At 39.7% G+C, this 17,888-nt stretch overlaps 1 protein-coding gene across 2 annotated transcripts in view; it reads left to right on the forward strand.

The window, feature by feature from the left end:
* Window positions 1–17,888, forward strand: part of LOC106083759 (uncharacterized) — an 80,714-nt gene that overhangs the window by 42,248 nt on the left and 20,578 nt on the right. For both annotated transcript variants that reach the window (XM_059363738.1, XM_059363739.1), the window contains exon 3: window positions 14,801–14,848. In XM_059363738.1, coding sequence (XP_059219721.1) covers window positions 14,801–14,848 — 48 coding nt within the window. The remainder of the gene's footprint in view (window positions 1–14,800; window positions 14,849–17,888) is intronic.

Below are 17,888 nucleotides of genomic sequence, written 5' to 3' on the forward strand. Positions count from 1 at the left end.
AGTTCCCGAATGGCTGCGTTCAAATCCCAGCGTAAACATCAGAAAGCTAATTTTCAGCGATGGTTATCTACTTTCCATAGATTATATATATGTACATTAGGGTGATGACTTTTTGAAAAAGCTAGCACCGTTGAAATTAGTTAGGTTTTTGTTTATCGAATCGCCTTATATTTAAGATTTTCTTTGATCTTTAGTAAAAACTCATCAAAATATGATACTGGGGAACTAAGTGAGTCAACACCCCAATAAGTAGTCAATAAGGATTAGTTGCCTACACTACGTTTCTGTCCGGCAAGTCAATCTGGGACCTTGGGACCTCCATAGAATAGTTTTCTTGAACAATTCTCAACTCGTGCCTGATGTGATTTGGGTTATGAAAAGTTCGCTTGTACGTCTCAAGTTAAATTGTAATTTTTTTAAGACTTTTTTGTTTAGTTATCAAACGAACAAAAGTAAATGATTTTTAATTTTGCCTTTCTCGTTTCTTAAATACACTGCCGTGCAATCAATGCCAATGATGAGCAAGCACATCTAATGACTAAACAATTTGAATGCATGGAGGGCTCCATTTACCCCGAATCGTTTTAACGAAAACAAACTTTTAAGCGATTTGGTTTGTTTGTCTGTTATCAAAGAGACCTCAAACAGAAGTATTTGAAATAAACTGGAAATGAAATCTGTGTGTGATAATCGTGAATTTCCTGCGGAAATTTACAACTATACCACAAAACACCACAGAACAAAGAATTGATGAACAAATGTCAATCAAAGCCTCAAACTTCGCAAGCACAAGTCGCGGAAGGTGGGAAACAAGAACAGACAGACATGCATCCACAAGAGATACTTGAATTTGCCACACCGAGACACGTCAGCCATAAGAAAGACCGCAAGACAAGATGTGACACCAGCCATGGCTTATTGCGTGTCCAATGATGGCGGCAGACATACCCACCACAAAGTAATTTTGGCTTTTGAGCCTTCCTTCAGTGATGTGTCGTACAACGACAACCTCGGCCACCCACACGCACACTCAGCACGTTGTCTCAGACACAATCTTAAAATATTTACATACACACACGCTCACACACATGCATTTCCATATGACACTAAACGCTAATGTATAAACATATTTCCGTTTCCTTTGTGAAGAGCGAAAACGAAACACGTACATACACATGCAGAAATTCGCTGGCACACACATCGGGCAACCACACACATGCAAACATGGAGTATATACCATAAGATACCGTTACACTCGCAATTTCCACTGCATAAAAACTAACAAAGCATTTTATTTAACATGAGCATATTGTGGATGTGAAGGTAAACTCAATGAATGAATGCCTGATCAACTGGATATCATAGAGCAGAGGCGGCGGTAGGGTAGTTAATGAGCAGGGCAAATTCTTACCGGAAATGCTCTGGAATCTCTTCTTAGGATCTCTCCGATACATTAGGATTTGCTAGATCCAGAAGAGGGAGAAAGTTAATTCCTTTTAAATGACGAAGCCTGACATCTGATTGGCAGTTTTATATCATCTTCATGCGTCTTCCACATAAATCGAAATTATCAGCAGCGATTTTCCTTTAAGATAAATTTCTCTTTTTTAAATAGCTAAATAACTTGTCAATTTCTCAATATTTTCCTTCCCTTTTTATTATTTTTTTATACCCACCACCGTAGGATAGTGGGTTTATTCCTCTAGTCATTCCGTTTGCATCGCATCGAAATATCAATTTCCGACCCTAAAAAGTATATATGGTTGCCCAAAAGTAATTGCGGATGTTTTAAAAGAAAGTAAATGCATTTTTAATAAAACTTAGAATGAACTTTAATCAAATATATAATTGCCATTTTGTTCGATAACCTTTTGCCATCTTCCTGGAAAATTTAGTATTCCACGTTCATAGAACTTCTGGCCTTTATCTGCAAAAAACTGAACCAAGTGCGATTTTATAGTTTTACCATTTAAGGAGTTCTGCAAAGATCGAAATAAATCGTAGTCTGATGGTGCAAGGTCAGGGCTATATGGTGGATGGATCAAAAGTTCCCAGCCAAGCTCACTCAGTTTTTGGCGAGTGACCAAAGATGTGTGCGGTCTAGCGTTGTCCTGGGGGAATATGACACCTTTACGATTGACCAATTCTGGTCGCTTCTCCTTGATGGCTGTATTCAACTTGTCCAATTGTTGACAGTAAACATCCGAATTAATCGTTTGGTTCCTTGGAAGCAGCTCAATATATACCACACCCTTCCAATCCCACCAAACAGACAGCATAACCTTCTTTTGGTGGATATCAGCCTTTGAAGTGGTTTGAGCTGGTTCAACATGCTTGGACCATGATCGTTTTCGACATACGTTGTTGTAAACAATCCATTTTTCATCTCTAGTTATGATTCGTTTTAAAAACGGATCGAATTCATTGCGTTTAAGGTGCATATCACAAGCGTTGATTCGGTTTGTTAAATGAATTTCTTTCAATACATGTGGTACCCATATTAAAATTGACGCCAAACAAACAAATGCAAAACAAAATTTCGCGCACTTTTTTTCTAAAGCAAGCTAAAAGTAACAGCTGATAACTGACAGAAGAAAGAATGCAATTACAGAGTCACAAGCCGTTGAAAAAATTTGTCAACGCCGACTATATGAAAAATCCGCAATTACTTTTTGGGCAACCCAATATTTTGCATCGTCGTAAAAAAAAAATTCTAAAACCATTTAACAATGTCCGTGTGCCTTTCCGTCTGTCCGTTTAACATTTAAGATATTGAGCTGAAATTTGGCACGGATACGTCTTTTTGATGCACGCTGGTAAAGTTATTGAGCTGGCCATCTCGGACTATATTTGAATACAGCTGCTATATAGACGGATTTTCCGATAAAGGATAGATAAAAACTTTATTTTTCACCAGATTTTGCTGAAATTTGAAACAGTGTGTTATTTTAAACCTCCCGACATCTGGTCTAAATATGGATTAGATCGGTTCATATTTAGATATAGCTGCCATATAGGCCGATCTCCCGATAAAGGGTCTGAAGACCATAAAAGCTTTATTTATTAACCGATTTCGCTGAAATTTGAAACAGTGAATAGCTTAAGGCTTCCCGAAAACTGACCCAAATATGGTTCAGATCGGACAATATTTAGATATAGCTACCGTATAGACCGATCTCCCGATAAAGGGTCTGAAGACCATATATATATTTAGATATACAGACCGATCTCCCGATAAAGTTTCTGAAGCCCATAAAAACTTTATTTTTTATCCGATTTAGCTGAAATTTTAAAATGTGCGCAGTTTTAAGCCTCTCAACATCCGACCCAAATGTGGTACAGATCGGACTATATTTAGATACAGCTGCCATATAGACCGATCTCCAGATAAAGGGTCTGTAGCCCATAAAAGCAGATCGGACTATATTTAGATATAGCTGCAATATTGACCGATCTACCGAAAAAGGGGCTGAAGCCCATAAAAGCTCTATGTATTACCCGATTTCGTTGAAATTTGAAACAGTGGGTAGTTTTAGGTCTCCCGACGTCCAAAATTTGGAACAGTGAGTTGTGTTCGGCCCTTCGGTACACATCTTTAATTTGAACCAGATCGATCCAGATTTGGATATACAATAGCTGCCATATAGACCGACCTCTCGATTTAAGGTTTTGGGCCCATAAAAGGCGCATTTATAATCCGATGTCGTTGAAATTTGGGACAGTGATTTATGTTAAGTCCCTAGACATACTTCTGCAATATGGCCCAGATCGGTCCAGATTTGGATATAGCTGCCATATAGAGCGATCTCTCGATTTGAGGATTTAAGCCCTTAAAATGCGCATTTATTGTCCGATGTCGCCGTAATTGGGGACAGTGAGTTGTATAAGGGCCTTCGACATTCTTCTTCAATTTGGCCCAGATCGGTTCAGATTTGGATATAGCTGCCATATAGATCGATCTCTCAATTTAAGGTTTTGGGCCATAAAAGGCGCATTTATTGTCCGATTTCAACGAAATTTGAGGCAGTGAGTTGTGTTAGGCTCTTCGACATTTTTCTGCAACTTGGCCCAAAACGGTCCAGATTTTGATATAGCTGCCATATAGACCGATATCTCGATTTAATGACTTGGCCACATAAAAGGCACATTCATAATCCGATTTCGCTGAAATTTGCCACAGTGATTTATGTTAGGCTTTTCGACATCCGTATCATATATGGTTCTGTTCAGTTTATTTCTAGATATATCTACTAAAAATCAATATTTTGTTATACACAATTGAACAATGACCAGTACTTATAAGTATTTCGTCCAAATCGGAACATATTTCGATATAGCTGCTATGGCGCATAAGGTATGCATTTTTCACTGGATTTTTTCGAAAGGTGGTTTACATGTATACCCGAGGTGGTAACGCCTTTTTACTTGGTTTAGATTAAAATCAGTAAAAGGATGCATACACCGTTGCGTGTGTTCCTTCGTTGCTGTCTCAACAACGACTGAAGCCAAAAGAATTCGAATACGTGAGAATTGAGCATTAACTCTAGCGTAAAGAAAATTTTTGTTTTGTGCATCCATCTTTTAAAGCAGACCCAGTAGTCCCGGCCACTAGTTCCAAACATGTTTATTCACTAGCTCTAAAGCAATCGGAACTTGTTGCCCTTTTATTAACTTTCAGTGTAAACAACTGGTAAATTTAAAATGGGTTCGTCATCGGAGTAACCAGTTCACCCTGAAACTAGTACTTCTGCTAATTCCAATAAACTAATTCCGTAACTGATTTCTTTCGACATCATTTATCAATGTTTGAATTTTTTTTTTATTTTAAACAATTTTGTAAGTTTTCGCAGTGGTCGATAAGGAGACTTGAAATTATCATCGTATGTTAGTCTTCAACGCATCCTCTAGCCTTCGCACATTACCTTGTTTTAAAAGCAAATTACGTTTAGGATTTAATATACATATCAATCGGTATGTTGACAATAGCGTCCCGAATGTTGTTCTTGAGGTATGCTTTGTTCCATGGTTGATCGATATAAACCAGGGTTTCGAAATAACCCCATAAAAATAAATCGCACGGACTCAAGTTGGAAGAGCAGGCTGGCCATTGGAGATCGCCTCTGAGAGAGATGAGGCGGTCGATAAAATCTTATATTATATTTTCCATCTTTGGATTTCCAAGTTCCATCAGGAGTACCAGGCTCTTCTTTGGAAACTATTTCCCACAAATCCTCCTTAAGCAAGAGTTCCAATTTGTATTTATTTCCAAATCTGATAAATTTCTCCATTCAGTTTCTTTACACTAGACTTGATTTCATTCATTTTTCTTTTTTTTTTTAAACAAACAAAGTCTTAATCATCAGCGATTAATTTTTTTCTTTTATTGATACGCAAACGACGTGTAAATAGAAGACTTTTCTCTCTCAAACTGAACATCAACATTTTTTTAGGATATTGATTGAAATTTATGAGTGGTACTACACGTTTTTAGGATAACTCTCACGAAAAAGGTGCTGAAAATTGCTTCTGATTTGTATGTGGAGTGACTTGGTGTAAAATTGGTCACTTTGCAGTGGTACAAGGCGTCAGAAGGTAAACTTTGTTGTAGGGCCTCAGTCCTTGAGTAGTCTTGTTTTCATCTGAATTTGCCACAGTGAGGGGAGGTGCTGACGAACATGTCTTCTGTCCATTTCTTGCCGTTCTTCTATTCCTTGTCCTTGTTAAAGGAGCTTTTGCCATAAATTGAAATTCCTCTTCGGGAGGGTGGGGGAATTGTAAATGCTCATTCTGATCAATTGCAATTGATTGCAGGAGACTGTAGCGTCAGTCTCCTGCACAACGACGCCACAACGTTTTGGTGCTTTCCTTTTTCTTCCCTATTTGAATGTGAATTGAGCTCCACAACAATAACAGCAACAACACCAATAATGACACCCACAATAAATAGCATTCGTTGAACAATAAATGAATTCAAGGTAATACCATTTGCCACAATTGCTAGAATTGCTTTTTAAGATAATGCAGAACAACAACAACAAAAGCACCAGGATTCTTTGCAAAAATTCGTAGGGAGAGTGAGTAAGAGAGAGAGAGAGAGAGAGAGAGAGAGAGAGAGAGAGGAAAAAAGCAACAAAAACAGAAAACAAATAACGTAAATGAATACCCACAGTATAACCATTCCTGGAAAATAGTGCGGAGCCACAGCAGTATGTCAACAACAGAAAAAATGCTGGGACATGAGCGAAGGCTTGCAAATAAGAGCAAGGACATAACATCGAATGAATTCAATGAATCCTTTGTCTACCATGTGTATGAAGGATAAATGATTGGCTGTATTGGACACGGCCGGTTAGGAAATATATTACCAAGCCATAGGACACATGCCAAGGGGAATGGCATGAAATATTGCAAATAAATAATCACTGTCCACAAATGTCTGAGGCTGGAAGAACGAAGCAAACACCCAACTGAAATCTATGGACTTTGTGCGATTATTAGCTTACTTGTATTGTCCAGTCTACGCAGGTGCTTTGGCGACCCCATTGTTATAGATTTTCTCGAATGCAAAACAAGAGGGGAAAGACAAAAATCGGCCGTGGTCCACTATATAGTATCAAACACCTAGACCACAAGTGTCAAATGAGAATGTCATTATATGAAGGCTATACTTAAATCAGAACTGATTTTCGGGGTGGATGTATTCAGGTGGGCAAGGTAACAAGACGTGGCAAACTTCATGAAAGTCGGTGCAAAATTTTAATGAAAACATTTGGTAGATGAATAGGAGCTACTTGAAAAAATGCTCCTGAATGAAAATTGAAAGTATAACACTCTTCTATGGAATGCTATTACACTATGGAACAATTTTAGCGCCTTTAAATGCGGGGGTGGTATATAGAGTAAAACCCCAAAAAAGGGTGAGTTTGATCTCAGGCCAAAGTTTTTTATCGCCACTCCTATAGGTGACCACCATAAATGACCTATTACGGATGCTGACTGAGGAGGGATTTGAACCCGTCTGCTACGCAGACGATGTTATAATACTTCTTAGGGGTAAGGATCCGAACGAGCTATGCAGAAGGACCGAAAGGGTCTTGCATATGGCATATGACTGGGCTATACCCAGAGGTCTCAATGTTAACTCAGAGAGGACTGAAATATGCCTGTTCATGAGGAAGACGAAGGTGGGCCAATTTAAGGCACCACGCTTCCTCAATAAGACGAATTCCATATCTGACAAGGTCAAATACTTAGGTGTGATCTTGAACTGGAAACTGAATTGGAAGAGTCACATTCAGGAGCGTACTGAGAAGGCTCACAGATGTTCAGTCCCCATTTCGGGCCGTTGGCTTGAAATGGGGACTGAATCCGAGGATAGTCCACTGGCTCTACAGGAGCGTGATTAGACCAATACTTACTTACGCCTCAGTAGTTTGGTGGACTGCTATGGAGAAAAAGTGCAACATAAGGACCATACAACAGGTTTAGAGAACATGTTGTTGTGGCATAGGCAGAGCGATGCCCACTAGGGCACTGGAGACTATTCTATTGTAGATATCCGACCCATTGACATACAGATTAGGTGTGAGGCAGCCACTACGGTTATGGGACTTAAGGCGATGGGAGAATGGATTAAGGATGGGAGCAGCTCATACCATCGCGGTATAATCGAGGCGACAATAGGAAACCTGGAAGGAAGGGAAGAGATTTCCGATCGGATACATGAGATAAACCTCGAAGTTGAGTGCGAGGCATTCCTGCCAGAGGCACAGTCTTGGATTGATGGAACCCTAGTATTGGCGTCTGGAAGATCATGTTACACGGATGGATCAAAGCTAGAGAACAGAGTGGGCCTGGGGGCTTACATTGAGAAATCGGGGACTGAGATCTGTTTTAGACTGCCTGACCATAAGATGGTCCTGCAGGCGGAATTCCGGGCGTGAAATGATGTGGTGCTAACGCGAGGACGTCGAGTGTGAACGTCTTTACGGACAGTAAAATTGCCATAAGGGCAATAACAACCAGGACGGTAAGGTCACGAACAGTCTTGCAGTGTAAGAAGGAGATTGACGCCTTCTCTGAGGATGGGAAAATCTGCATCGTTTGGGTGCCCGACCATAACGGAGTAAGGGAAAATGAAAGGACAGACGATTTGGCGGTGAAGGCCAGAGGACTGTCGTCAATAAACTTGGTCAACCCGAAACCTTTCGGGTCGACGCAGTCCAAGTTAAGGGAGTGGGCGACGAATGCGCATGCAATATTGTGAAACAGCGAAACGGTCCATAGGACGGCGAAAAGTCTATGGGGGATCCAGATCGTGCGAAGACGAGGCTATTACTGAAAGGAAGCAAGAAGGAGGTCAGTATAGCTATTGGTATCATAACGGGACACATAGCACTACGAGCTCACTTATGTAAAATCGGTGCCGATCTTGGGTCTTGACTTCTTCAGCTTTTAGAGGGCGCAATTCTTAACCGATTTGGCTGAAATTTTGCATGATTTGTTTCGTTATGACTGTCAACAACTGTGCTAAGTATGGCGCAAATCGGTTCATAACCTGATATAGCTGCCATATAAACCGATCTTGGACCATGACTTCTTGAGCCGCTGGAGGGCGTAATTCTCATCCGATTTGTCACAAATCTTGTTCAACGGCTTTTCTCATGACCTTCAGTATACGTGTATAATATGGTCTAAATCGGTCCATGGCTTGATACAGCTCCCATATAATCCGATTTCCCGATTTTGTTTCGAGCGCACCTACAAGGCGCAATTCTTATGCGAATGGACTGAAATATTACACAATGACTTCTGCAATGTTCGCCATTCAATTCATTTATGGTCCGAATCAGACTATAACTTGATATAGCTCGAATAGCATAACAGTTCTTATTATTGCCTAAAAAGAGAGGTGGAGGGTATATAAGATTCGGCCCGGCTGAACTTAGCACGCTCTTACATGGTTTCTATTTGAATCAAGGCTTGAAGTGGTCTATATTCCCTAGCTGACTTTCAACAAGTGTTATTCTGAGTGTCAGAACGCAAGTAGAACATCGTATTTATTGCACACATGAGTAACGAGCTTTTATACCCTATTATAGGGGAGTCTATAAAATCGAAGACCATTTTTCAAAAATGTCGAATTTTTCAAATGTTGTTCTTGTTGTCACAACTAGACATGAAAACAGACGAACGGATCGACTTAAAATGTCATGACAATCAAGAATATACACATATACAACAAGGGATCTTAGAGGAGTTTTTCGTGGTGTTACAAAGGCAATGACGAAATTAGTATGCCCCATCCCATGGTGGAGGGTATAAAAAAAATTTTAAAGTTTTGAAATTAAATTTTTGAATATTAATAATTTGTTATAACTTCTCTGCAGTGTATTGTAAAATTTTCATATTTTGTTTTAAGTACGTTTACATTGGCCACCTAATACGGATTTATGGCCTTTTCGAGATTTAAAAGCTAAATCCTGTGTTTTAGTTTTTTTTAGGTTTTACCATACAAAAATAAATCCCATTTTTCCAGGATTTATTTTTAAATCCCAAATAAACCCGATTTGATGGCTGAATAATCGCTAAAAGTACCAAAATATGCAACTGTTTTTAAGAATTGTGTATGGATGTGTGTGATTTGCACATCAATGTATACGCATGTACGCTTGTGTATGTCACTTAAATCCCCAAACACGCAGTGTAAACGGACAGTATTTTTTTTTTTTTTGGATTTGGTTAAATCCAGATCATAAAAATTTCCATGCAAACGTGCTATTATGTTAAGGTTTTATCTGAAATTTTAACGCCTTTCAAAATCCATTCCAAGTGGTCCGAATGTTTCCCACCGATGTATAGAACTTTTTTTCTTGGCATGTTGCTAAAATTCCCATATGGAGTTTAATGCTATCATAAAAGCGATCTACCGATAACTCCCACAGAAAGCAATCTCCTTCTTGAGATGCAAATAATCTCCAGCTATAAATTTTTTGATGGTATTGGCTAGACCAAACTTATTGCATTTTAACTGGTTTTACGTCTAAAATGTTATCAGACGCTCTCTCCCTATCGGTTTTTCTAATGGGGGAAAAAAGTAACAAATTATTTAAGGTTCAATAGCTGTGGACCCGAGTGAAAAAATAACTCATTGCTTATTTCTCCATATCTTTCTCTCGCTTTCATCCATTGCTTAGTTCATGCTCAAAATTAACGATGAACTATTTGAACTATACCACAATCCCAAAGAGAAAAATGTCCATACAACAATTGATTAATTAAAATGAAATCCGACACAATTTCTCCATGACCCTTGTAGCACCCCCCTCTCTATGGATTGCGCTCAATGGGGGGGTAAACGACCACAGTTGGCCCCAAATTATCTGTCGATTTCATACTCGTACCCATCCATCACATCGAGCTGTAACTGCAGCAGCAAGGGAAAAAAACACTCTAGCACATACAGCAAAGACCATGGATTGAATAATGCCCTTAGATAGACTCGCCTTTCGTTGTGATTGATTTATGCTGGTGAATGCATTTCCTTTCATTCATTGCTTCTCCGCTTCCTAAGGATAATACTGTTCTCAAGGAAAATATGACAAGAGCTGCTGAGATTCCAGTGCTTAAGCATTACCAAAAAAAAATAATAATAATAAAGAATAATGGGAATGGCAAACAGAAGGAGAGGAAGGTGAGGAAGAGATAAGACAATTGCGAAATGTCGAAGTATAAGAAAGAAATCTAAGAGTACTATCTTAGCGTCAACATCGTCATTATCCCCATCCTCATCCTCGTTCTTATCCTTGTCATGTGGCCCGCATAGTCATCAGCGGAAGCTGCTGCTGCTGGTGCTGGTGCTGCATATTGCTGGCAACTTGTCGAATCGCAGGGAAGAAGACTAAGAAGTGGTGAGGCGATGATATGATGTTTCTCTAACGCTGCACTTTAACTGATTTCGGTCGTTAGATCGCAGTAGCAGCAACACAAGGATAAAGCGAAGCAAGAAGAAGACCAGAGCTAACAGCAAATCTGAACAAGCAACCCAACAGTAGTAATGCTACCAATCAAGAAAAATTCATTGTCTTGGCTTGATAGCCTACAATCACACACTGACACTGACATACACACACGCACACCAACATGAATACACAGATTATTTACTTCGAACACCAGCAGAAGATGATGATGATTCACATGCAAAGCAAAGGAAACACGCAAAAACAAAAATCCAACGCAGGAAACCTTCCGTTAATTACACACCCTAGCCTAGCCAAGCCGCCCACCCACCCACATCCTTGGCGTTCCGGCAGACTGGGAAGCTGCAGCTGCTCGGCAGCATTTTCAAATTCCGCCATTTTGAATTGGAGCGAATGAACGATTATTCACTCGATTGAATTTCAAATTTAAATTTCAGCTTCTATTCTTTGATGGCCTTTGGTACGTTATTGCCATCGAAATGCTTGGAAACGCAAAAACCATGCTATACGCAGGATAAGCAGTAGCACAGGAAGAGCATGGCCAGCAGCAGCATCAGCAATGATTGAGGAAATATCATACAATAAGGTCACTTTGAGAAATCGTCTCAGTGCTCGGTCCGCAGAGATTTCTAAATTGGAATGACTACAAAATACCCGCATACAAATTGTATGAATTCAATTCGTTTTCCTTTCTTCCTAAGGGCTTTGCGATTCGCTTAATATTTCTTTCCTAAATTATTTGGCATAAACAAGTCTCAAATGAAATAGCCTTGGATCAAGTAAGGGATCTGGGGCCATTTCAATTATGTCCTGTTTGGCAACAGAGATCTCTCAAACAATTTAACGGCAACAAGGGCAAGGGAAACGACGAAAGTAAACATTAACAAGTATGAAGGCATTAAGTTCGGCCGGGCCGAACTTTGGATACCCAACACCTCGAGAATATACGAAAACCCCCATTTCGTCACAATCCGATGAAAATTGGATACTTATGCACCCAAATTCGGCACGGGCATTGAGTGGTCTTATAAATATAAGTCACTGTTGAATGTTGTGTTTGAAATTCCAACAAAATCGGGTAATAAATAAAGCTTTTATGAGCTTCAGACCCTTGACCGGCATATCGGTCTATATGACAGATATGTCTAAATACAGTCCTATTTTTACCATATTCGGGTCGGATGGCGGGTGGCCTAAAACTACCCACCGTTTCAAATTTCAGCGAAACTCTGCAATAAATAGAGCTTTTATGGGCTTCAGACCCTTTATCGGCAGATCGGTCTATATGGTAGCTATATCTAAATATAGTCCGATCTGAACCATATTTGGGTCAGATTTCGGGAAGCTTTAAACTACTCACTGTTTCAAATTTCAGTGAAATCGGATGAAAAATGAAGTTTTTATGGGCATTAGACCCTTTATCCGAAAATCGGTCTATATAGCAGCTATATCCAAATATGGTCCGATTTGACCCGTTTAGATGTGCTTTAATTGCACAACTTAACGGTACAACATGGATTATGACCTGCTTCCCAACTATGAAGTGACGCAGCGTACCCAACGACTCAGATGTACTAAGCCATGTCTGTGAATCCATCTGTCTCTCACTTTAACTGTAATCAGGGTATAGAATGTGCAGGCGATGAAATTTCCAACAAGGCCCAAGGACAACCATATATGGCATGAAGTTTCGATTATCGTTCTTCTAACCCAACTGTACAAGCAAGCTGATGAATAGTTCTTATCAGCGTACCGCCTCCGGTCTTAAATAGGTCAGCTGGCTCCTTATTACCATACGTTTAAAACTGTCAGCAGAGATCATGCGTAAAGAAAGGCCAAAGTCGGGCGCAGCTGGCTATATAATACCCTGCACCACCGAGAATATCTACTGCTTTTAATACATAGAACTTATGTCTAAATCTAGTCAGAATCGTGCAAGACTTTCTTACAATAGGGCCTATATTGTGGCTACTGCAGTCCTAAAATAGTATATCACCTAAAAGTAAATCTAGACCTTTTTTGAAAGTTTGAACACACATTAGGACATCAATTAAAACAGCTCATGTAAAATCGTGTAAAGATCGGAACCGATTTTGATGAAATTTTGGATACGTATTGGGACGCCATTTAAAATACCTCATGTGAAATTTTGTAAAGATCAACCGAAAATTGTGGCTACTAAAATCTTAAAACGCCATATCGGATGAAAGATGTACATGAAGCTCCGAACCGATTTAGATACAGTTTTACAGACGTATTATGACATCAAATAAACATCCTCATGCTAAGTTTTGTAAAAATCGGACCGAATTTCCAAAGTCCGTAAAAGTAGAAAATCGAAAAAAAAAAACAAGTAAAAAGGCGTTAAGTTCGGCCGGGCCGAACTTTGGATACCCACCACCACGGGTATATATGTAAACAAACTTTCGTCAAAATCCGGTGAAAAATGCATACCTTATGCTCCATAGCAGCTATATCGACATATTTTTCGATTTGGACCATATACTAATAAGTACAAGTCATTGTTCAATTGTGTATAACAAAAACCGATCTGAACCATATACGACACGGATGTCGAAAGTCACTGTGTCAAATTTCAGTGAAATCGGATAATAAATGCGCCTTTTATGGTGCCAAGACATTAAATCGGAAATCGGTCTATATGGCAGCTATATCCAAATCTGAACCGATCGGCGCCAAATTGAAGAAGCATGTCGAAAGGCCTTACACAACTCACTGTCCCAAATTTTGGCAAAATCGGTCAATAAATGGGCCTTTTGTGGCCCCAAAATACTAAATCGAGAGATCGGTCTATATTCAAATCTGGACTGATATTGGCCAAATTAGAAAAGGATGTCGAAGGGCCTTACACAACTCACTGTCCCGCTGTCGGCGACATCGGACAATAAATGGGCTGGAGCTTCAAAATCATCCCTGGAGCTACTGGACCGTGTACAGAGGAGAGCGATGGCGTTGATGGGGGACAGTGGGGTATCCAACTCTATTGCCTCCCTTCATCATCGTCGCAATGTGGGTTGTTTGGCGCTGTTCTATCGATACTTTCATGGTGTGTGTTCGTCTGATATCAGTCTTTTTATTCCTGATGTAAGGATGTATATCAGGGATACTAGACATTTCTGGAACTCACACTCGTTTGTAATTGATTGGCCAGTGGACCGCACAATGCATTATAGAGAGGATTCTTATTTCGCCTGAACCGTTCGTATGTGGAATCGACTTCCGGCTAATGTTTTTCCCACCCACTTTGACATCCAAGGATTTAAGACAAATGTCAATAAGCACTACATCATTGGAAAGAACCTTGGAAAAGACATCGAACCCTTTTTCAGCGATGATTTCACCAACCAAATGCTCAAGATGTTTGTGAGCAATTTACCCATTAAAAGCGCATTTCTTCTGGTATTGCAGCGCATTCTTAAGTCTCGACTATCGCAGGGATGATCCCTATAGTTGAATTGCGTATTACAAATTGATCCGAATTTAGGAAATGAAACATAGTCATAAATGATACATCTCATTCAAACCTTTAGTTTGCCATCGCATCCCATCTAGAAATCTGTTGGCCTTTTTCACCATCTATCTCATCTCGGATGGGAATGGAAATCCTCCTGATTGAATTCAATCAGTCCATTATGGTTGTCTTTGTGATACTTACCTTGGATCGTTTTTGCTCTTATTTTCATCGTATTAACACCAAATATAGCCCAAAATATAATAATAATCCTCTTCAGGTGAATGAATAACAGTTTGCTTTGTTTTCTCTCTCTCTCCCTCTCTCTTTTCTGTTTTTTCGTTTGCAGGCAATGTTGGTAAACAAATCAAAGGAGGATATTTGTTACGTTATAAAAGTAAGTACCCATTTACAATTTTATTCCCATCCAAAGGTAACAGGAACCATTCACCCACCGCTCCCAGCGTTGGGGAAGTGTAGGGTCGGTTGTCTATCACCACGGTGACATTGGTGGGAATCCGTGGGTTGTGGTGATGCAGTGCCATGGTGGTGACGGTGGTAACGTTGGCGGCGGTGGCGGTTTATTGCCACTAACACTCGAGCCATCTCATAAATTGCATTAAAAGCCAAAGTAGTAAACTTAAGTAAAAAAGTTAATAACAATAAAAGTAAATCATCTCACAAGCAGCCGTCGCAGCCACACAACTACGGCTACATCTACAGCTGAGATCCTCTCCACACTCGACTCACGGGGATTGGATTGTCTTGCAGTGTGACATAAAGAAAAATATCAGCAACGACAGCAACAGCAGCGGCAATGGCAATGGCGGCACCAGTAGTCAGCAACAATATGACACATTAAAGTGACACTACCAACTCAAAAATGCCACAGACACATGAAAGAGACAGTCTAACAACGCAACCCAACTCGTATACACTCACAGACAGACACATATACACGCAACCCAACTCGTAAACACCCAAAGACACACATACATGTATTCACGTTACCTACAAATGAGACAGCAGCAATACATAGCACACTGGTTTGAATTGTTGGAGATTGCTTCTCGATATTAAACCTGGATACTCAACATGAGTAAAGATGGGATTCTTGCCGGTAAATTCCCAATGCGTTGGTATTTATTGGGTATTCATAATTTTCCAGATATTTTTTTTGTATATAAAATTGACTTCCTGATCCCATTAAACCGGGCTAAAGCCCTGATCCTGCCTTGAAGTCTCGAGGCAATAAATTGTGCATTTTTCACTCGATTTCACTGAAATTTGAGTTTTGGCGGACCCGTTTCTATCCTTGCGCAATGAGGTGCAGATCGGACAATATATGGATATTAGGGTGATGACTTTTTTACAACCTCATATCTCTGTATCATTTTTTGATGAGATTTTTATTTAAGATTTGGTAAAATCTCATATTTAAATTGATTCGTAAAAAAAATCACAAAAATTTATTTTCAAAGTGGTTTGTGCGTTATCTTTTTAAATATTTCTACGGAATATGTGTTATTTTACTGTTGTATAGACAACATCATTCATTCGTGCAAAAGAAATAATTTTTGAGAAAAAAACAAAAAAGTCTTCTCCCTAATGAACAAAGACCTAAATTGACTTGCCGGGTAGAAACGTGGTGTCGGCAAATAATCCTTGTGGATTACTTATAAGGGTGATGACTTTCATTTAGCGAGTTTGGCAATTCTATACAAAACTTCACACAAATTAAATTTGAGATTCATCTCCCGTGTGCTTCGTTCTCCCATCGTATATGACGCTTTCTTGTAGTCTCTTCTCTTATTCCATTTGTGCTGTCTTGCGTAGTTTCACTGTTGTTCACTTTCGCCTTGAAAAGTCCATAACGTTCCTTGGCATGAAGGTCTAGCGGTACCATTCCTGCTATTACGTGGTTCGCATAAAACTAATCAGCTGTTGTGCCCTATGTCTGACATGGAGGCTATCTGGCCAATTCTCGTTACCATGGTCCGTAAATATGTCCGAATGTTTTGGGGTTTGGGGTGGTCCCCCTAGCACTTGGTCCGACAATTGGATATCAGATATGTTTTCTTATCCTAAATACCTTTCATTTGAGTCCCATATTGTCGTGATTGTTCTAAATATATGTTTGGTAGGTTTTGGGGGTGGGGCTGCCCGCTAGATACCCCATCCGAAAATTGTATACCTCATTTTTATTTTTAGGGAATTTAAGAGAGCACACAAAACTTCGCTCAAATCGCACCACCCATCTCCGAGATGTGGGGTTTCTGAAAATTAGGGTAAGGGGGAGGGTCCGCCCCCCCCCCCCCCCCCCCTTCAGATATCAAAAAATGTAGTAACCTACTTTCACCACGGGATAATTATGCACCATCTCTGAAAATTTCAAGAAAATTTCATAGAAATATGTGGGCAGTTTTATTATTTATATCCACTGCCATAGCATGGCGGGTTTATTTAGTTTGTCATTTCGTTTACAAAATGTCGAAATATAGACTTACGAGCCTATCTTTTCCTGATAGTCGAACAATTCTAAGACGATTGAAGGATTTCCCTATTTCGGCCTGTCCATCTATTATTATCATGGTATAGACTTTGCAAGTGCTAAGTTCGGCCGGGCCGAATCTTATATACCCTTCACCATGGATCGCATTTGTCGAGTTCTTTTCCCGGCATCTCTTCTTAGGCAAAAAAGGTTATAAGAAAAGATTTGCTCTGCTATTAGAGCGATATCAAGATATGGTCCAGTTTGGACCACAATTAAATTATATATTGGAGACCTGTGTAAAATGTCAGCCAATTCGAATAAGAATTGAGCCCTTTGGGGGCTCAAGGAGTAAAATATAGAGATCGATTTATATGGGAGCTGTACCAGGTTATAGATTGATTCAGACCATAATAAACGTGTATGTTGATGGTCATGAGAGAATCCGTCGGACAAAATTTCAGGCAAATCGGATAATAATTGCGACCTCTAGAGGCTCAAGAAGTCAAAATCACAGATCGGTTTATATGGCAGCTATATCAGGTTATGAACCGATTTGAACCTTATTTGACACATATATGAGGTTATTAACCAATTTGAACCATACTTGGCGCAGTTGTTTGGTGTCATGACAAAATACTTCGTGCAAAAATTCATTCAAATAGGTTAAGAATTGCGCCCTCTAGAGTCTCAAGAAGTCAAGACCCAAGATCGGTTTATATGGCAGCTATATCAGGTTATGAACCGATTTGAACCATACTTGGCAAAGTTGTTGGATATCATAACACAACAGGTCGTGCAAAATTTCATTCCAATCGGATAAGAATTGCGCACTCTAGAGGCTCAAGAAGTCAAGACCCAAGATCGGTTTATATGGCAGCTATATCAGGTTATGAACCGATTTGAACCAAATTTGGCACACGGATAAGAATTGCGCACTCTAGAG

Source organism: Stomoxys calcitrans, chromosome 2, assembly GCF_963082655.1.
Source record: "Stomoxys calcitrans chromosome 2, idStoCalc2.1, whole genome shotgun sequence".
Classification (NCBI taxonomy): Eukaryota; Metazoa; Arthropoda; class Insecta; order Diptera; family Muscidae; genus Stomoxys; species Stomoxys calcitrans.